Here is a 22,487-nt window from a genome sequence, read left to right on the forward strand (position 1 = left end):
CAGAGTTTCGCTCTTGTTACCCAGGCTGGAGTGCAATGGCACAGCCTTGGCTTACCACAACCTCCGCCTCCTGCGTTCAAGTGATACTCCTATCTCAGTCCCCCTGAGGAGCTGGGATTACAGGCATGTGCCACCATGCCAGGCTAATTTTGTATACTTGGTAGAGACGGGGTTTCTCCATATTAGTCAGGCTGGTCTTGAACTCCTGACCTCAGGTGATCTGCCCTCTTCAGCCTCCCAAAGTGCTGGGATTATAGGCGTGAGCCAATGCGTGCAGCTTTTTTTTTTTTTTTTTTTTTTTTTTTTTAAATAGAGACAAGGTTTCACCATGTTGGCCAGGATGGTCTCAATCTCTTGACCTTGTGATCCACCCGCCTCGGCCTCCCAAAGAGCTGGGATTATAGGCGTGAGCCACTGCACCTGGCTTTATTTATTTTTGAGACGGAGTCTTGTTCTGTCGCCCAGATTGGAATGCAGTGGCACAATCTTGGCTCATTGCAACCTCCGCCTCCTGGGTTCCAGCAATTCTCCTGTCTCAGCCTCCCGGGTTCCAGCAATTCTCCTGTCTCAGCCTCCCAAGTAGCTAGGTGCGCACCACTATCCCTGGTAATTTTTGTATTTTTTTTTTAGTAGAGACGGGGTTTCACCACGTTGGCCAGGCTGGTCTCAAACTCCTGACCTCAAGTGATCCACTTGAGATGGATCCCTGTAAAGTTCTGGGATTACAGGTGTGAACCACTGCGCCTGGCCCAAAGCTGCCCTTGCTTACAAGCCTAGTTCAAAAATCAATGTTTCAACATTAAGAAGTTTTTTTGCTCAATTTACCTAGCAAACACTGCTAAATCATATTTTCATACAATACTCCTTTCTAGTGCATGAATTTCTTGCTAACTTCTTTTTGAATTCTTACAACGTCTGTTAGAGGACTGCAACACAAGGGGCTGATTACAGGGTGAATGATAAGATGTTGACAGCTAGACTGACTAAACGGTCAGTCCAAAAATTTCTCCTATTTTCATATTCTTTTCTCTCACCCTTCCATTACCATCCTAACTTACCTTCTGGTCTTTTGGAGTTCTGTTCCCAGCATCACCTACAGATGAGAAGAACTCTAATGAGTGTAAGAAACTTACACATAGAAATTTCTGATAAATCAAGAACTTACTTAAAAGCATTATTATGGGAGCATTATCAATAATAACTGAAAATAATCTTGATATAGGTATACATACAAATATAAAGTACTGAAAGAGTTTGGAAAGACACAAAGTGAGTGGCTAGGTGTGGTGGCTCACACCTGTAAACCCAGCTACTTGGAAGGCTTAGTTGGGGGGTTACTCGAGGCCAGGAGTTCATGACTAGCTTGGGCAACACAGCAAGATCCTGTCTCTCTCTCTCTTTTTTTGAGATGGAGTCTCGCTCTGTTGCCCAGGCTGGAGTACAGTGGCACAATCTCAGCTCACCACAACCTCCGCCTCCCAAGTTCAAGCGATCCTCTAGAGTAGCTGGGACTACAGGCGCGCACCACCATGTCCGTGTAATTTTTGTATTTTTAGTACAGACAGGGTTTTACTATGTTGGCCAGGCTGGTCTCACACTCCTGACCTTGTGATCCCCCGCCTTGGCCTCCCAAGACCCTGTCTCTTAAAAATTAGGCCAGGCATGATAGCTCACACCTGTTATCCCAGCACTTTGGGAGGCCAAGGTGGGCAGATCACCTGAGATCAGGAGTTCCAGACCAGCCTGGTCAACATGGTGAAACCCCGTCTCTACTAAAAACACAAAAATTAGCTGGGCGTTGTGGTGTGCACCTATAATCTCAGCTACTCAGGAGGCTGAGGCAGGAAAATAGCCGGAACCCAGGAGGCATAAGCTGCAATAAGCCAAGATTGCACCACTGTACTCCAGCCTGGTTGACAGAGCAAGATTCAGTCTCAAAAAATAATAATAATAAACAAAAATGTATAGTTTAAGCCTGAGCAACACAGTGAAATCCTGTCTTTACCAAAAAAAAAAAAAAAAAAAAAAAAAAAAAAAAATGCTGGGCATGGTGGCTCACCCCTGTAATCCCAGAGCTTTGGGAGGCCGAGGCAGGTGGATCACCTGAGGTCAGGAGTTCCAGACTAGCCTGGCCAAAATGGTGAAACCCCGTCTCTACTAAAAATACAAAAATTAGCTGGGTGTGGTGGCAGGTGCCTGTAATCCCAGCTACTCGGGAGGCTCAGGCAGGAGAATTGCTTGATCTCAGGAGGTGGAGGTTACAGTGAGCTGAGATTGCACTATTGCACTCCAGCCTGGGTGACAGAGTGAGACCCTGTCTCAAGAACAATAACAAAAATTGACGGGTGTTGTTGTGTGCACCTACAGTCCCAGCTACCCAGAGAGCTGAGGTGGGAGGATCATCTGAGCTAGGAGAGTCTGAGGCTGCGGGAAGCTGTGATCAAACCCCTGTACCTAGGGTGACAGAGTGAGACCCTGTCTCAAAAAAAAAAATGTAATTCAAAGGTTTTTAGTAATTAAACTATCATCACTATCTAACTCCAGAAAAATGTCATCACTCCAAAAATTCCCTCATACCTATAGCAGTCATTTCCCATTCCTCCCTCTCCCAAACTCTGGCAACCATGAATCTACTTTCTGTCTCTATGGATTTGCCTATTCTGAAGATCTCATATAAAGAGAATCATATAATATGTGGTTGACCTACTTGTTGTACCATGTTGTACCATGTATCACTACTTCATTCCTTTTTTTCTTTTTGAGACGGAGTCTTGCTCTGTTGCTCAGGCTGAAGTACAGTGATGTAATCTCCATTTACTGCAATCTCTGCTTCTAGAGTTCAAGCGATTCGTCTGCCTCAGCCTCCCGAGTAGCTGGGACTACAGGTGCATGCCACCATGCCCAGCTAATTTTTAAATTTTTAGTAGAGACGGGATTTCACCACATTGGCCAGGCTGGTCTTGAACTCCTGACCTCATGACCCACCCGCCTTGGCCTCCCAACGTGCTGGGATTACAGGCATCAGCCACTGCACCCGTCCCCTTCATTCCTTTTTATGGCTGAATAATATCCTATGGTAGTCAATACATGGGTGTATGTGTACACCACATTTGGTTTACCCATTCATCAGCTGATGAACATTTTAGCTGTTTCTACTTTTGGCTATTATGAAATGCTGACATGAACATTTGTATACCAGTTTTTACATCAACATATGTTCTCATTTCTCTTGGGCATATATGGCATATGGGTCATATGGTAATTCTATTTTTAACCTTTTGAGGAACCAAAAGATTGTTTTCCAAAGTGGCTATAGCATTTTGTATTTCTATAAGCAATTTATGAGGGTTTCAATTGCTCCATATCCTTGCTAACATTTGTGATTATCTTTTTTATGAGACAGGCTCTCCCTAAGTTGCCCAGGCTGGCCTTGAACTCCTGGGTTTATTTAAGATCCATCTGCCTCAACCTCTTGAGTAGCTGGGACCACAAGCAAAAACCAACACCTGGCTCTAATCATTTTTAAGTGTACAATATAGTGGTATTAAGTATACTTATATTGTTGTGCAACCATAACCACCACTCTTTCCATCTTGCAAAACTGAAACTCTGTACCTATTAAACACTCTCTATTCTCCCCTTCTTCCAGCCCCTGGCGGCCACCACTGAATTCTAGATATCTCATGTAAGTGGAATCATACAGTATTTGTCTTTTTATTATCGGCTTATTTCACTTAGCATAATGTCCTCAAAGTTCACCTTTTTTTTTTTTTTTTTAAGTGGCTGCATAATAATTCATTGGGTGGTAACACTATATATATATACACACATATACACACACACACACACACACACACACACACACACACACACACACGTGTATATGTATATATATATATTTTTTGAGACAGATTCTTGCTCTGTCACCCAGGATGGAGTGCAGTGGCCTGATCTCTGCTCACAGCAACCTCTGTCTCCTGGTTTCAAGCAATTCTCGTGCCTCTGCCTCCTGAGCAGCTGCAATTACAGACGCCCATATCCAGGTAATTTTTGTGTTTTTAGTAGAGATGGGATTTCACCATATTTGCCAGGCTGGTCTCAAACTCCTGACCTCAGGTGTCCGCCTTGGCCTCCCAAAGTTCTGCGATTACAGGTGTGAGCCACTGTGAGCAACCTACAAAATTTTTTAAAAAAATCAGGCAGGTATGGTGGCACATTCCTGAAGTCTCAGCTACTTGGGAGGCTGAAGCTGCAGTGAGCTATGATAGCACCACTGTGCTCCAGTCTGGGTTACAGAGTGAGACACAGTCAAAAAAAAAAAAAATCAAATAAGATTAAGGTTTCTATATCCTAAGAACTAGTAACTCTTTAACAGTATATATACTCAAAAGATTCCTGCACATGTGTATCAGGAGACATATACAATAATTATCTGCAGTAGCGTCATCTATAATCTCAAAAAATGTACATCAATGTCCATAATCAGGAAAATTGATAAACTGTGGCCTATTCATACAATGGAATACCATGCTGCAATAAGCAAATGAACTAATCATTACGCGTCAACACAATGCTGAAGAAGTCAAAGCCAAGGGAGATGTCAGAGCTAAAAGCAACTCTAAATGCATTCACCTTACTAGCTAAACTATTCCACCATATATGTAATGGAAATCCCAGAAAGCAGGGAGACACGTCTGGAAGGGAACAGAAAAAAAAAAATGAAGCAATAATAAATGAAATACTTCCAAATTTGATGAAAAACTTGAATCTACACATCCAAGAAGTTAAATGAACCTTAAGTAGGATTAAGAGAGAACTTAAATACATCCTAGTCAAACTAACATCAGAAGACAAACAAAATCTTAAAAGCAGCAACACAAAATTGACTCATATACATGGTACAAAAATAATTTAATCTGACTTCACATCAAATAGAGGCCAGAGGGCACAGGGACGGCATATTTGAAGTGCTAAATGAAAACCCTCTGAATCGAGAATTCTATATCCCACGTAGGGTCGGACACAGTGGCTCACACATGAGGTCAACAGTTCAAGACCAGCCTGACCAACATGGTGAAACCATCTCTACTTAAAATACAAAAATTAGCTGGGTGTGGTGGCACACGCCTGTAGTCTCAGCTATTCAGGAGGCTAAGGCAGGAGAGTCACTTGAACCTGGGAGGCAGAGGTTGCAGTGAGCTGAGATCTCACCACTGCACTACAGTCTGGGCAACAAGAGTGAAGCTCTACCTCAAAAAAAAAAAAAAAAAAAAAAAAAAAAATTCTATATCCTAGGTAAAGAAAATTGAGATAATCCACTGTCAGCAGAACTGTACTGCAAAAAAAAATTAAAGGAAATCATTTGGGTGGAAAACATGAGACTGAATGATAACTCAGATCCATAGGAAAGAATGAAGAGCAACAGAAATGATAAACAACTGCGTAAATACATATTTTTTCTTTTCTTCCTTTACCTTCTTTAAACATGACACTGCTTAAAGCAGTAATTATAACACTAAATTATTGGCTTTAAACATGTAGATATAATATATTTGACAACAATATCACACAGGGAGAGTGAAAGTGGAAGTACGCTGGTGCAAAGTTGCTGTATTTTTACCAGAATTAAGTATTAATTTCTAATAGATTATGATTAGGTAAAGATGCCATCCTTTCGAGAAAGCTAAAAAAGGCCAGGCACGGTGGCTCACACCTGTAATCCCAGCACAACGGGAGGCCGAGATAGGCAAATTACCTGAAGTTGAGAGTTTGAAACCAGCTGACCAACATGGAGAAACCCTGTCTCTTCTAAAAATACAAAATTAGCAGGGCATGGTGGCACATACCTGTAATCCCAGCTACTTGGGAGGCTGAGGCAGGAGAATCACTTGAGCCGTGGAGGTGGAGGTTGGGGTGAGCCTAGGTCACACCACTGCACTCCAGCCTGGGCAACAAGAGTGAAACTCCATCTCAAAAAAAAAGAAAAAAATCAGAAGAACGACAGTGGTTTTCTGAAATGTTTGCTTGATTGGAAGGCAATAAAGAAGAAACAGGACTGGGCACAGTGACCCATGACTGTAATTCCATCACTTTGGGAGGATGGGGTGGACAGATGACCTGAGGTCAGAAGTTCGAGACCAGACTGGACAACATGGTGAAACCCTATATCCACCAAAAGTACAAAAATTAGCTGGGTGCGGTGCCATGCACCTGTAGTCCCAGCTACTCAGGAAGCTGAGGGAGAATTGCTTGAACTCAGGAGGCAAAGGTTGTAGTGAGCATAAGCTGCAGTGAGATTGTGCAACTGCACTCTAGCGCGGGCAACGGAATGAGACTCTGTTTCGGAAAAAAAAGACGAAACAGGCCAGGCATGGTGGCTCACGCCTATAATCCCAGCACCTTAGGAGGCCAAGGCAGGAGGATTGCTTAAGCTCAGGAGTTTGACACCAGCCTGAGCAACATAATGAGACCTCATCTCTACTACTAAAAAAGAAAAAAACAGTTGGGTGTGGTGGCATGCACTTATAGTTCCAGCTATTCAGAGGGTTGATGTGGGAGGATCACTTGAGCCCAGGAGGCTGAGACTGCAGTGAGCTATGATCATACCATCACACTCCACCTGGGCAACAGGGTGAGAACTTGTCAATCAATCAATTTGTTCATTCATTCAAAAAGACTAAAATTATGGGCCGGGTGCGGTGGCTCACGCCTGTAACCCAAGCACTTTGGAGGCCAAGGCGGGCGGATCACCTGACGTTGGGAGTTCAAGACCAGCCTGACCAACATGGTGAAACCCCTTCTTAAAAAACAAAAAAAAAAAAAAAAAAAAAAAAAGAAAAAAAAGACTAAAATTATACAAAGAACATTCTCTGACCACAATAAAATAAAAAATTAACAACAGAAAGAAATCTAAAAAAATCCCCAAATAGTCAGAAATCAACCAACCACAAGGAAAATTAAAAATGATGCCAAGTTGAATGAAGCTGAAAACACAGTATTAAAAAATGTATGATATGCTGAGAGTGACACTGTATGGAAAAGAAATTTATAAGATGCAGCAAAGCAATGCTTAAAGGAAAATAGTTTTATAGCTTTTATTAGAAAAGAAGAAAGGTCTAAAATCAACACTGTAATCTTCCACTTTGAGAGGCTATAAAATCAAACCCAGTTACTAAAAGGAAGAAAAGTAGGCCAGGCGTGGTAGCTTACGCCTGTAATCGAAGCACTTTGGAGGCCAAGGCAGGTGGATCACCTGAGGTCGGGACTTCAAGACCAGCCTGACCAACATGGTGAAACCCTGTCTTTTTTTAAAAAAAAAAAAAGTAATAAAGATCACACTGGAAATCAATGAAACAGAAAACAGAAAGCAGTAAAGAAAATAAACCAACAAAACCAAAAGATAATTATTTCAAAAAGAGAAAAGAATTCATAAATGTTAAAGACTAGCCAAAGAGAAGAAAAACAGAAAGATCTGAATAATCAATATTATGAAAATGAAGATAAGACATCACTACAGAACCTACAGATATTAAAGGTGATTGAAGGGAATACTGTGAACTTTATGCTAATAAATTAGACAACTTAGATGAAATGAACTAAGTCCTAGAAAGACACAACTTATCAAAAACAGTCTGAGAAGGAAAACAAAATCTAATAGACATTTATCAAGTAGAGAAAATGAATTAGCAATTAAAAACCTTCCCATAATACATTTAACATGGTATCCTGGATTAGATCACAGAACAGAAAGAGCCCAGAAGCTGAATAACACCTGCAGTTTACATACAAGTAATATACCAACGCCTGCTTCTTAGTTTTAACATATGTACCGTGGTAACATATTAACACTATGAAAAACTAGATGAAGGATATACAGGAACTCTATTACTTTTTCAATTTTTCTGTAAATCTAGAATTATTCCAAAATAAAAGATTTTAAAAATCCACAAAGAAAAGTCCAGGCCAAGATGGCCTCCCCACTGAATTAAATTTATCAAACTTTTTAGGAAGAAGTATCATTCCATACAAACTCAGAGGAGGGAACATTTCTCAACTCATTTATAAGGCCTACATTACCCTACTACTGAAGCCAAACAAGGATACCACAACAGAACTACAAACCAACATCCCTCATGAAATAGATGCAAAAAAAATTTCTTTTCTTTTCTTTTCTTTTTTTTTGAGATGGAGTTTCACTCTTCTTACCCAGGCTGGAGTGCAATGGCATGATCTCGGCTCACCGCAACCTCCGCCTCCTGGGTTCAGGCAATTCTCCTGCCTCAGCCTCCTGAGTAGCTGGGATTACAGGCACGCACCACCATGCCCAGCTAATTTTTTGTATTTTTAGTAGAGACGGGGTTTCACCATGTTGACCAGGATGGTCTCGATCTCTTGACCTTGTGATCCACCCGCTTCGGCCTCCCAAAGTGCTGGGATTACAGGCTTGAGCCACCGCGCCGGGCCTTTTCTTTTTTTTTAATTACAGAAGAGGTTTAACCATGTTGCCCAGGCTGGTCTTGAACTCTTGGGCTCAAGCAATCAGCCCACCTTGGCCTCCCAAAATGCTGGGATTTCAGGCGTGAGCCACCGCATCCAGCCAAAATTGATTTTTTTTTTTTAATCAGCAAATCCAATCCAGCAATATATAGAAAGAATTATACATCAATGCCAAGGCTGGTTTACTCCAGGAATGCAAGGTTGGTTTAACATCCAAAAAAAACCAACCACTGTAATGCATTTTTTTTTTTTTTTTAAATAGAGACAGGGTTCCACCATGTTGGCAAGGATGGTCTCAATCTCTCAACCTCGTGATCCGCCTGCCCTGGCCTCCCAAAGTGCTGGTATTACAGGTGTGAGCCACCGCGCCCGGCCTGTAATGCATTCTTAATATGACAAAGGACCAAAGGAACATTGGAAAAAGATACAGAAAAAGCTTGACAAAATCCAAAATCCAAAATCCAAAATCCAATTCAGCTATGGCAAAAACTCTTAAACTAGATTAGAGAGTCCTTCCCTTAACTTGATAAACGGCATCTATAGAAAACCTATTGCTAACATAATTAATGGTTAAAAACCAAATGCTTTTGTATTAACATCAGAAAGAAGAAAAGGATGCCTGTACTTAAAACTTTTGTTTTTGGAAGAGTCTTGCTTTGTCATCCAGGATGGAGTGCAGTGGCACGATCACAGCTCACAGCAGCCTAATCTCCTGTGCTTAAGAGATCCTTCCAGGCCGGGCGCAGTGGCTCACACCTGTAATCCCAGCAATTTGGGAGGCCGAGGCAAGCGGATCACGAGGTCAACAGATTGAGACCATCCTGGCCAACACGGTAAAAACCCATCTCTACTAAATATACAAAAATTAGTTGGATATGGTGGCGTGAGCCTGTAGTCTCAGCTACTTGAATCTAGGAAGCAGAAGTTGCAGTGAGTGAGATCATGCCACTGCACTCCAGCCTGGCAACACAGCAAGATTCTGTTTCAAAAAAAAAAAGAGAGATCCTTCCACCTCAGCCTCCCAAGCAGCCGGGGTTACTGGGGTGCACTACCATGCCTGGCTAATTTTTAAATTTTTATTAGAGATGAAGTCTTGCTATGTTGGCCAGGCTGGTCTCAAATTCCTGGGCTCAGGGGATCCTCTCTCTTCAACTTACAAAAGTGCTAGGATTACAGGTATGAGCCACTGTGCCTGGTGTGCTCTTATAACTTTTATTCAACATTATACTGAAGGTTTTAGTGAGTACAGTAAGAAAAGAAAAATAAAAGATATCCAGAGTAGAGAGGAAGAAGTAAAGTAGACTTTATTTGCATTAATTAGTTTTAGAAATCCTAAGGAATCGGCTGGGTGCAGTGGCTCACATAAGCAACACAAAGCTTCTAGAGCTACGTGAGTTTAATGAAGTTGCAGGCTGCAAGATCAACGCACAAAAACCAACTGTATTTTTTTATATCCTAGCAATAAAACATACACTTACCTGGCAATTCCACTCTTTGATGGAGTACTCCTGGGGTTACACAGAACAAGGAAAGCAAAGTAATGCAATCAGGGTGTAGCACATAAGGAACATCTATGATACTAACAATGTTGCATATTTTTTTCTCTAATAGCCAACTCAGGCAATTTGAAATATGGAGTTAGTGACAATGGTTTCTCCTCTCTTCTATTATCTTCTATTTGCTCATATTCCAGTGTTTCAACTTCAATCCTGAGACTTTCGTATCAAAAGCTCATCCCTTACCTGAATCAATACTGAGGACATCATCGTCTTCATCAGGAATCTCAATTATTTCTGTAGGCCGGGAAGATTCATCCTCAGAGCTACTGTCCCGGTATTGTAGTCCCAGCTTGGAGTAGAAGTCCTTCACCAAAGACTCACAATTAGTCACTGCCCTAATATTGGAACACATGTGGAAAAGGTCAAAGCCAGTAGAGGGAGTATAGGTATAGAATCCATTATAACTTATATATATTTAAGTATAGACTGTTCTCAATTTAAATGGGCCACATTCCAAAGTGTCTCTGTTTAGAATTTAGAATACTTTTCCTATAGAAAAATGTTTTCTTTTTTGAGACGGAGTTTCGCTCTTGTTGCTCAGACTGGAGTGCAATGGCGAGATCCTGGCTCACTGCGACCTCCACCTCCTATGTTCAAGTGATTCTCCTGCCTCAGCCTCTCGAGTAGCTGGAATTATAGGTGCCTGCCACCGCACCCAGCTGATTTTTGTATTTTTAGTAGAGACAGGTTTCACCATGTTGGCCAGGCTGGTCTCAAACTCCTGACCTCAGGTGAGCCACTCACCTCGGCCTCCCAAAGTGCTGGAATTACAGGCGTAAGCCACCGCACCTGGCTGAAAAATGTTTTAAATAGTGGTTCAGTTTCCAGACTACTTCCTCAAAAATCCAAAATAAGCTCAAAGTACAGTACTTTCAACCTTACCTCATTATTTATCTTGTTACCTGAAAATGTATCCTGGCCGGATACATTTTCAGGTAATAAGATAATTAATGGTGGTGGCTCACGCCTGTAATCCCAGCAATTTGGGAGGCAGAGGCAGGTCAATCACTTGAGGTCAGGAATTTGAGACCAGCCTGGGCAACATGGTGAAATCCCATCTCTACTAAAAATACAAAAATAAGCTTGATGCGCTTGCCTGAACCCAGAAGGTGGAGATTCCAGTGAGCTGAGATCGCACTACTGTACTCCAGCCTGGGCAACACAGCGAGACTCTGTCTTTAAAAAAAAAAAAAAAAAAAAAAAAAAAAAAAAGAAAAGAAAAGAAAAAAGAAAATGGGCCAGGTACAGTGGTTCATGCCTGTAATCCCAGCACTTTGTGAGGCTTAGCGGGGGCAGATCATGAGGTCAGGAGATTGAGACCATCCTGGCCAACACACTGAAGCAGTTTCTACTAAAATACAAAAAAAATTAGCCAGGTATGGTGGTGTATACCTGCAGTCCCAGCTATTCGGGAGGCTGAGGCAGGGGAACCGCTCGAACCTGGAAGGCGGAGGTTGCAGCGAGCTGATTGCACCACTGCATTCCAGCCTGGTGACAGAGTGAGGCTCCAACTCAAAAAAAACAAATAAAAATTAAAAATGCAGGCCAAGTGCAGTGGCTCGAGCCTGTAATCCTAGGACTTTGGGAGGCCGAGGTGGGCGGATCACCTGAGGTCAGGAGTTCAAGACCAGTCTGGCCAACATGGTGAAACCCCATCTCTACAAAAAATATAAAAATTAGCTGGGTGTGGTGGGACACATGTGTAGTCCCAGCTACTTGGGAGGCTGAGACAGGAGAACTGCTTGAAACTGGGAGGCAGAGGCTGCAGTGAGCCGAGAACATGCCACTGCCCTCTAGCCTGGGCGAGACAGAGCAAGATTTCGTCTCCAAGTGACAACTAGATCACCAAAAATAACTTTTAGGGGTATAGGAACTTAATAATGCTTCAAAGTTACATATGACAGAAATTCTTTATAATCCTCACTCCCTGAACAAGCAATTGTTCTAAGATAGAGCACAGGAGGAAGAAGGGGAAGGGACTTAAAACTTGGACTCCCTTACTGCTGATCATATATCAGCTGCTGACAGATGAAAGTTCTATTTATGGCTGATTGTGAGGTCAGATTTTTGACCATAAACTTTGAGGAGGAGTAAAGTTCTAAACATCTGTACTTCATAAAGTATGAAATTCTTGGTACACAGCCTGGCCAACATGGTAAAACCCTGTCTTTACTAAAAATACAAAAAATTAGCCAGGCATTGTGGTAGGTGCCTGTAATCCCAGCTATTCAGGAGGCTGAGGCAGGAGAATCATTTGAACCCAAAAGGTAGAGGTTGCAGTGAGCTGGGATCACTCCACTGCACTCTAGCCTGGGTGACACAGTGAGACTCTGTCTCAAAAAAAGAAAAACAAATTAAATTTTAAAATTAAAATAAATGCTTAGTACAATGTCATGAACAATTATGCCCTAAAAATATCTCCCAATGGAGAGATTTCCCTCTATTGTCTATGTAGTTCTCACCTGGATGCATCATCAAAGAGCTGGTCAACATGAGCCACCTCAGATTCTTTCTGTATTACCCATGTCTCTAACTCTGCTAGCTGTTTCTTGCGCTGCTGTACACAATCCATCTTCTCCAGTTCCTCATCGATGAAATGTCGAAGTTCTTCCATAGAGATACCCAGTTCCTCAACCACTGCCTGTTGCAGCTCTTCGATCTCTTCAGACTCCACTGTAGCTGTTGCTGCATCCAAACCAATGCACCCAGGAAGGGAAGACATGCTTTTGTCCTCTACATGGAACAGAAAACAAATTAAACTGGAGTTCTCATAACCACAATCAATAGAGAACTAATTCCCTAATAAAGCTCATTTCTACCCTGCTGCCTGTTACTCAAGCGGTCCATGTTCTCCCTCTTCATTCCCCAGAATCTGATGCTGAGATTTCTTCTGCTACATAGTAGCAGGCCTGAATAACATTTAAAAGTTTGAAAGGGCATGGAAAACATTCATTACGCAGTAGGGAGCTAATGAAAATAATGTTTTGGGCCAGCACAGTGGCTTGTGCCTGTCATCTCCGCACTTTTGGAGGCTGAGGCAGGAGGGTCACTTGAGGGCAGGAATTCGAGACGAGCCTGGGCAAAATGGTGAGACCCATCTTTACAAAAAAAAATACAAAAATTAGCCAGGTGTGGTGGTGTATGCCATTAGGCCTAGCTACTGAGGTGGGACGACTGCTTGAGTCCAGGAGAGGCCGCTATAGTGAGCTGTGTTTGCGTCATGCATTCCAGCCTGGGTGACCCTGTCTCAAAACAAAACTTTAAAAATAATGCTTTGGAAAACTGAAGAGAACCAATGTAGAAGGTGGTATTTTTGTGGTCTATATGTGTTACTTAACTAATGTGATAAATCTTTGCCATGTTATGCTTAATTTGAACAAAACCCCCCACCTGGGGACGGAGTTGATCTGTAACTCACTAATTCAATATTTAATTTTTTCTTTCTTTTTTGAGACGGAGTTTTGTTCTTGTTACCCAGGCTGGAGTGCAATGGGACAATCTTGGCTCACTGCAACTTCCACTTCCCGAGTTCAAGCTATTCTCCTACCTCTACCTCCCGAGTAGCTGGAATTACAGGCATGCGCCACTACGCCCGGTGAATTTTTTTGTATTTTTAGTAGAGACGGGGTTTCTCCATGTTGGTCAGGCTGGTCTCGAACTCCCAACCTAGGTAGGTCATCCGTTCGCTTTCGCCTCCCAAAGTGCTGGAATTACAGGCGTAAGCCACCACGCCTGGCCTATTTTCTTTTTCATTAGTTGTTCCCCTTACGTTACTTTGCTTTCACGTGGAAATTAACTTTTTTAAAAGTCTGTGGTATTCAAGCACACAAAAGGTTGCAGCAAAAAGGTTTCTCCAGAGAAGTAAATCAACCTGGGAACAAAACGTGGCTACCTAATATCCACAATCCAAATACTTCGCACATTTGTGTGAAATGCTTTTTTAATCAAACTGTTAAAGCAAATCTGATTTTCAGCGCCTCCATTTTCCTTTGCCCACACCCGCCACCCCAGTGCTACCCATTCTAGGGGTGCGTCCCATCCATCCGCAAACCCAGTTCAGCCCCGCCCCCGCTCGCCTCGGGAAACTTCCCACCCCCGCCCGACCTCCTCCCACAAACAAAACATCCCAGATAAGCCTTTGGGCACCAAATAAATCAATTAACAGTATTCCCCACACCTCCCTGCTTCCAGTTTTAAGGGCTCTTTTCCACCAACCAGACCCCAGACTCACGACTCAGGGGTCGGCCTCGACGGAAAAGAGCGAAAGCGAAGGGATAAGGGAGGAGGGGGAGGGGAAGAAGCGTGATGGAGGGAAGGGGAAGCAAAAGAGACGCCCGGAAGCAAACCTCTAAGGCCGTTTCGGTCACCGCGACGGTAGCCTGACGGGGTCAAATCCAAAACCGCGGGGCGCCCCTCTGAGGCAATGCACACTAAGGTAAGTACGCATGCGTTAAACACACGTGAGACGCGACTGGCCGAGCAAAGTGGGCGTGGCCAGAAGTATATTACCGAGGCTCCGCCTCTCCTACCACCCTCGACTGATGGCCACATTACTTCGTTCATTGTATAAAGACTTGGGGTAACATTCATTGGTTTAGAGCTTTTTTTTCTCTCAGTTTTACTTGAGCTTGTTTTGTTATATAAGTGATACAAATTGTAAAGGCTATCAAGATGTCGTAAGAAAAACGTGATAATATTCTCTCTGGCCCCATCACTTACCACTCCACTCCTTTCAGGTAACACAGCTTAATTTTCTAGTTCCTGTATGTAGATTTTTTTGTTTTCATTTAATATGTGGACATTGCCTGAAGCCAATAAAAAAGGTAAAACTTGTATTTTTGACATTTGAATAGTATGGTTAACCATATTTGTTTAGATGGTTTTCCGTTCTCAGCCCCTACAAATAGCGCAACAATAAACATAAAAATCCTTCTGAGGTAGTACTTTTATTTCTGTAGAAAAGATTCCCCAGGCCGGGTGCGGTGGCTTACGCCTGTAATCCCAGCACTTTGGGAGGCCGAGGCGGGAGGATCGCTTGAGCTCAGGAGTTCTAGACCAGGCTGGGCAGCACGGTGAAACCCCATCTCCACTCAAAATACAAGGGAGAAAAACAGCCAGGCATGGTAGTTCGCACCTGTCTTCCCAGCAATTCCGGAGCTGAGGCGGGAGGATCGCCTGAGCCTCAGGAGCAGAAGCTGCAGTGAGAGGAGAACCTGTCACTTCACTCTAGCCTGGGTGATCGAGCGAAACTCCGTCGCAAAAACAAAAAGGAAAGATTTCCCAAAATGGAATTTAAGTAAAATAATATGCACTTTTTTCCTTTTTTTTTTTTTTTTTGAGACAGAGTTTCGCTCTTGTCACCTAATCTGGAGTGCAATGGCACAATCTCAGCTCACCGCAACCTCCGCCTTCCGGGTTCAAGCAATTCTGCCTCGGCCTCCCGAGTAGCTGAGATTACAGGCGCCTGCCACCACGTCTGGCTAGCTTTTTGTATTTTTAGTAGGGACGGGGTTTACACCATGTTGGCCAGGTTGGTTTCGAACTCCAAGATCTGAAATGACCCACTCCCTCTCCCCTCAGCCTCCCAAAGTGCTGGGATTACAGGCGTGAGCCACTGCGCCTGGCCCTTCCCCACTACCAGCTTTTTTTTTTTGAGACGGAGTTTTACTCTTGTTGCCCAGGCTAGAGTGCAATGGTGAGAGCTGGGCTCACCGCAACCTCCACCTCCCTGTTCAAGCGATTCTTCTGCCTCAGCCTCCCCAGTAGCCCCCGGGATTACAGGCATGCGCCACCACGCCTGGCTAATTTTATATTTTTAGTGGAGTGGGTTTTCTCCATGTTGGTCAGGCTGGTCTCGAACTCCCAACCTTAGGTGACCCCTCCCCGACTTGGCCACCCAAAGTCCCAGGATTACAGGTGTGAGCCACCGTGCCCGGCCCCTTTCCATTTTAATAGAATCTATTGTCAAATTACCTTTCCAAAAGGTTGTAAGAATCATTACTCCTGCTAGCAAATCTAAAAGTGTTTCCCCACATCCCCATTAGTACTAAGTATTAATTACTTAATTTTTTTTTTTTTGAGACGGAGTTTCGCTCTTGTTACCCAGGCTGGAGTGCAATGGCGCGATCTCGGCTCACCGCAACCTCCGCCTCCTGGGTTCAAGCAATTCTCCTGCCTCAGCCTCCCGAGTAGCTGGGACTACAGGCATGCACCACCATGCCCAGCTAATTTTTGTATTTTTGGTAGAGATGGGGTTTCACCATGTTGACCAGGACGGTCTCGATCTCTTGACCTCGTGATCCACCTGCCTCGGCCTCCCAAAGTGCTGGGATTATAGGCGTGAGCCACCGCGCCCGGCCTTTTTTTTTTTTTTTTTTTTGAGACAGAGTTTCGATCTTGTTACCCAGGTTGGAGTGCAATGGCGCGATCTCGGCTCACTGCATCCTTTGCCTCCTGGGTTCAAGCAATTATCCTGCCTTCAGCCTCCCGAGTAGCTGGGACTATAGGCGTGCACCACTATGCCCAGCTAATTTTTGTATTTTTAGTAGAGACGGGTTTCACCATGTTGACCAGGATGGTCTCAATCTATTGACCTTGTGATCCACCTGCCTCGGCCTCCCACAGTGCTGGGATTATAGGCGAGAGCCACTTCGCCTGGCCTAATTACTTAATTTTAAAGAACTTGTTATGTGTTAAAATAGTATCGGTATAGGGATAGACTAGGTTATGTCGTGGAAACAACTCCAAAATCTGAGTGGCTTAAAACAAAACAAAAGGTGTGTTTCTTGCTCACATTACATAATCATCTCTGGCAGGCATGGTGGGGCTCTGCTTATGATAGCTACTGGGGAACCCACACTGATGAATAATCATGCCAGAGGGAAAGAATGCGAGAGGGATTCACACTAGCAAAAAAACCCAAGACACTGATTTTTACAATTCATTGGCCTGAGTGAATGACAAAATCCTACACAACCACAAGGGGGCCAGGAAGAGCAGTTATCTTACCTCTGGAAGGAGGGAGAACCTGGTATATCTGATGAACCAGCATTTCTGACTACCACAGTGTCTTATCATTGCTTTAATTTGTTCAGCTGTCTTTACATTAACTTTACTAGTTATTGAATCTACGTTTCCTTTAAAAAGTTCCAGCCAGAACCTAGTGTGTGAGGCTGGAAACAGGGCCCAAGTAGCCAGAACTGCCAAGTCCTCGAAATTCTCTCTTGTGGATCACATTTTCACCTATGCTTATTTCACCTGCTCACCAGTTTCCTGGGAGCACCCGAAGTGCCTATTTCCAATTAAGACGGCAAGAATTGAGGTGTGGAGAAGTGAAGGGTTCCTCCAGATAATTGAAATTCATCATGTTCTAAACTCATTTCATCATGGTATCACCTTTTTTTTTTTTTTTTTTGAAACAGAGTCTCACTTTGTTGCGCAGGCTGGAGGGCAGTGGCGCAATATCGGCTCACTGCAACCTCCACCTCCTGGGTTCAAGCAATTTTCCTGTCTCAGCCTCCTGAGTAGCTGGAATTATAAGGCGCACACCACCATGCCCGGCTAATTTTTGTGTTTTTAGTGGAGATAGGGTTTCACCATGTTGGTCAGGCTGGTCTCCAACTCCTGACCTCATGATCCGCCCGCCTCAGCCTCCCAAAGTGCTGGGATTATAGGCATGAGCCACCGCTCCCAGCCATGGTATCACCTTCTAACCTGAGCTAGAAATTTTAGACATACTACTCCCTAAACACACACACACATACACACACACACACACAATATTTATTGAATACTTGCTATATACCAGGAACTGTTCTAAGCACTTGACAGTTATTAACTCATTTAAATTTCACAATTCTCCTATGAGGTAAGAACTAATATTGTCCCCTTTTTAGGGATGAGAAAACAGGCACATAAATTTTCCAAAGCCACACAGCTAAAAAGTGACAGAGCCAGGCAGTTTGGCCATGCACTTTGTGGTCTTGAACCATTATTCAGTGTAGCTTGTTTCATCTTCTTTCTTTTTCTATTTTTTTTTTTTTTTTTTTTTTTTTTTGAGACAGAGTCTCACTCTGTTGCCCCAGACTGGAGTGCAGTGGTGCCATCTTGGCTCACTGCAACCTCAGTCTCCCAGGTTCAAGTGATTCTCTTGCCACAGCCTTCCAAGTAGCTGGGACTATAGGCGCTCACCACCGCGCCTGGCTAATTTTTGTATTTTTAGTAGAGATGGAATTTCACCATGTTGGCCAGGCTGGTCTCAAACTCCTGACCTCAAGTGATCATTACAAGTGTATATGATCAAAGTATAAAATTTGAGGCTCTTCATAATTTGACCCCAATTTACCTCTTTGACCGCATTTCTTACCCCTCTCTTCACACTTCTGATTATGTGATGTTTCCCAACAAGCTTAAATGTTTCACTTTTATATCTCCACATCTTTATTCATCATGGTCTACCTCCTAGAATTTCCCCTCCCTTTCTCTGTCTAGTAAAATATTAATTTTCTAAAATTCAAATAATGTCTTCTCTGATAAGTTGTTTTTTTTTTTTTTTTTTTTTTTTTTGAGACGAAATCTTGCTCTGTTACGCAGGCTGGAGTGCAGTGGTATGATCTCAGCTCACTGCAACCTCCAGCCTCCGGGTTCAAGCAATTCTTCTGCCTCAGCCTCCCCAGTAGCTGGAACTACAGGCGTGTGCCACCATGCCTGGCTAATTTTTGTATTTTTAGTAGAGATGTGGTTTCACCATGTTGGCCAGGCTGGTCTCGAACTCCTGACCTCATGATTCACCCAACTCGGCCTCCCAGAGTGCTGGGATTACAGTTATGAGCCACTGTACCCAGTCAAGGAGGGCTTGTTAAACCAGCTTGCTTCCCCACATCCACTGCTGAAGTGGGTCTGGATGCACTCTGAGAATCCTCATGTCTAACATTTTCCCAGGTGATTAATGCCCATGCTACTGCTCCTGAGCCCAGAATTTAAGAATCACTGTCCTAGACCATCTCTCATCCTCTAAAGACCTAACTTCTGCCTCTGTGCTTCCATTATTTTAGTGCATGCCACTTGTGAGCTATCACCGTATGCCTGTCTCCTCTGCTAGTTTGTGAACAGCTCAAAGCTAAGATCCTGTCTTAATCATCCTCGTTTTCCCTATCGCCTGATATATTGCCCCTGACATCTGGTGCTCCTTGATATAGGATGAATAAAAAATTTCCCTTTATCTTTGCTCTGATTGAATTATATTTCTACTAGTTACATCCTTTCAGTGTTCCATTTATTAGGAGCAGGTGGGGTGGAGAATGAGGAATGGGAAATGTTTAATAGTGCTATTTTGGCTCATCATATTCTAGTCTGATTTCTTCATTGCCCTGAGAAAGGTGAAGTGGTCACTCCTGTAGATATCAGTAGAGGGGACTCAGGAGGTGTCTTCTAAGGCCTTGCTACTTAATGTGCAGTCAGGGAGCTTGTTAGAAATTTTAAATTTCTGGTCCCACTCAAGATATACCAAATCAGAATTTTTTTTTTCTTTTTTGAGACAAAGTCTTGCTATGTTGGCCAGGCTGGTCTCAAACTCCCGGGCTCAAGAGATCCTCCTGCCTCAGCCTCCCAAGTAGCTAGGACTACAAGTGCATTCCACCACACCCAGCTCTAAAGACTAACTCTAGTCAGAAGTGATCAGACCCTGAATAAGTGACTCACATTATTAAAATTTACAAATTATTGTAATACACAATTCATTGCTATTATTACTATAAAGTAATAAATAACTGGTACACCAACTGGATGTTGGTGTGCTCAGCATATTCACTCCTATAATTCATTATATATGTTGGAAAACCACGACCACACACTTCTTTTTTTATTTTGAGACAGTGTCTTGTTCTGTTGCCCTGGCTGATGTGCAGTGGCATGATCTCAGCTCACTATAACCTTTGCCTCCCAGGTTCGAGCAGTTCTCCTGCTCCTGCCTCAGCCTCTCTAGTAGCTGGGATTACAGGCATGCATCACCACACCTGACTAATTTTTTGTATTTTTAGTAGAGATGGGGGTTTTACTATGTTGGCCAGGCTGGTCTCGAACTCCTGACCTCAAGTGATCTGCCTGCCACAACCTCCCAAAGTGCTGGGATTACAGGCATGAGGCACCGTGCCTGGCTCACAACCACACCCTTCTTAATACTTGACTGAGAAATCAGAACAGGGGTCAATATCTTGGAATGCCAAATGATCCTTTCTTTGCACATAGACTCAAAGGAAATTAGATCATAATCTAAAGGTTGTTGAGTGATCTCAGAATCAAGACTAAAGAGCGTTTTAGGGATTGAAAACTCAAAGGTTACAGATACCAGGAAAGTAATGTAAAGGAGCCAAGCGGGGCAGGTGAGGACCTTGACCACCTAGGTAGTCCACATCTCACCTGCAGGGAGCAGTTGTTACTTAGCTTCAGCTAATTTTTGTCTCGTGCAATACAGTATTACTAGATATGCCCATTTTTCAAGTGAACTTAAAAATCTATATTTTGTATGGAAGTGTGTGTTTTAAATCTTGGCAACTCATTCAAAAATTGTGTAAATTCAGTAATACTCTTTCTGTTTTTTAGAGACAAGGTTTTACTCTGTCACCCAGGCTCCCAGGCTACAGTGTAGTGATGTAATTCTAGCTCATTATAACCTTGAATTCCTAGGTTCAGGCCGGCATGGTGGCTCATGCCACTATGGGAGGCAGAGGCTGGTGGATCATGAGGTCAGGAGATCGAGACCATCCTGGCCAACATGGTGAAACCCCAACTTAAAAAAAAAAAAAAAATTCCTGGGCTCAAGGGATCCTCCTGCCTAAGCCTCCTCCAAGGCACATGCCACTAGAAATGGGGTCTTAGGGTCTTGTTATATTGCCCAGGGTGCTCTCAAACTCTTGGCCTCAGGTGATTCTCCCTCCTCAGCCTCATGAAGTACTGGGATTACAGCTGTGAGCCAGCATGCCAAGTCTACAATATTATTATTATTATTATTATTATTATTATTTTTTTTGTGTGACGGAGTTTTCGCTCTTGTTACCCAGGCTGGAGTGCAATGGCGCGATCTCGGCTCACCGCAACCTCCGTCTCCTGGGTTCAGGCAATTCTCCTGCCTCAGCCTCCTGGGTAGCTGGGATTACAGGCACGCGCCACCATGCCCAGCCAATTTTTTTTGTATTTTTAGTAGAGACGGGGTTTCACCATATTGACCAGGATGGTCTCGATCTCTTGACCTCGTGATCCACCCGCCTCGGCCTCCCAAAGTGCTGGGATTACAGGCTTGAGCCACCGCGCCCGGCCTATTATTATTATTATTTATTTTTTTTTTGAGATGGAGTCTCACTTTGTGGCCCAGGCTGGAGTGCAGTGGCATGATCTCAGCTCACTGCAACCTCAGCCCCCTGGGTTCAAGCAATTCTCCTGCTTCAGCCTCCCAAGTAGCTGGGATTACGGGTGCCTGCCACCATGCCTGGCTAATTTTTATATTTTTTGTAGAGATGGGGTTTCACCATGTTGGCCAGGCTACTCTCAAACTCTCATCACCTCAGGTGATCCACCCACCTCGGCCTCCCAAAGTGCAGGGATTACAGGCATGAGCCACTGCGCCCGGTCTTTATTTTTATTTTTACTTTTCCACACTAAACCAACATAGCTGACATCAATCCTAATCTGGTGTTCACCTGATCTGCACCTTGCCCTGAGTTTCTTTTTATCAAATCAAATCATGTATCTCTCTTGTCCTCCTCCCCACATCCTATCTTTACTTCCCTGCCAGCTTAACCAATATAATACAGTACCTTGTTGTGGTGCAGACAAAGTCTAGTATCTTCTGGTGAAGGGTTTGATTCTCCTGTCTCCATTTTCAAAGAATCCTGGAGGCCTACTCAAGCTAAAGAAGGGAGCAGTACCACATCCAGGAGTCCGAAACAGACCAATTACCAGGTCTCTGCTAACAGTGCATGGCTAGAGTTGTGTCTCTGTATCATGTGGTATTGCTGTTAAAACCCGGTCCAGCATGGTCCCATGGATACATGTCTCCACTGAAGTGGCTGCTTGCTGGTCCAAGTCCCTGCATAAGCTCAAGTGATGCCCTCCCAGTTAGATTCCAAGGTTATGGCTCTCAATTTATACTCATATGCTAGGTTACTCTTGACTTGAATATTAGGCCATTGTGGCTGAATGTGAGGGCTTTGATTCTCCATCACCTGCTGTGCTAAAACCAATCCTTTTCAGCCAAACCCGTGCTGAGTCTTGTTTAGCAATTTAGGTGCTCCCTTTCTTTTTAGTGAATTCTTTTGTAGGCTTCCCTGCAAGATGGCTCATAGACCGCTCTATCAGAGTTCTGTAACTTCAGACTTTGGAGAGTAGGGGCTATGATTTTCTTCCCTTTGCTCTTAAAAGATCCCTGGAGGCTGGGCG

General features: G+C 43.5%; 1 protein-coding gene across 9 annotated transcripts in view; it reads right to left on the reverse strand.

The window, feature by feature from the left end:
* Window positions 1-14,502, reverse strand: part of SETDB1 (SET domain bifurcated histone lysine methyltransferase 1) — a 37,929-nt gene extending 23,427 nt beyond the window's left edge. For 4 of the 9 annotated variants that reach the window (XR_004265241.1, XR_004265240.1, XM_032267440.1 and 1 more), the window contains exons 1-4: window positions 14,287-14,381; window positions 12,518-12,788; window positions 10,239-10,390; window positions 1,059-1,093 (exon numbers count right to left, since the gene is read on the reverse strand). Coding sequence is in view for 7 of the 9 variants with exons in the window: in XM_032267440.1 (XP_032123331.1) it covers window positions 1,059-1,093; window positions 10,239-10,390; window positions 12,518-12,777 (447 nt within the window). In the remaining 2 variants the exon portion in view is untranslated. The other 5 variants (XM_032267435.1, XM_032267439.1, XM_032267438.1 and 2 more) reach the window with 4 other exon arrangements.
* Between the last annotated feature and the right edge of the window lie 7,985 nt (window positions 14,503-22,487).

The sequence above is a fragment of the Sapajus apella genome, unplaced genomic scaffold (assembly GCF_009761245.1).
Source record: "Sapajus apella isolate SASKATOON/1434 unplaced genomic scaffold, GSC_monkey_1.0 scaffold169, whole genome shotgun sequence".
Taxonomy (NCBI): Eukaryota; Metazoa; Chordata; class Mammalia; order Primates; family Cebidae; genus Sapajus; species Sapajus apella.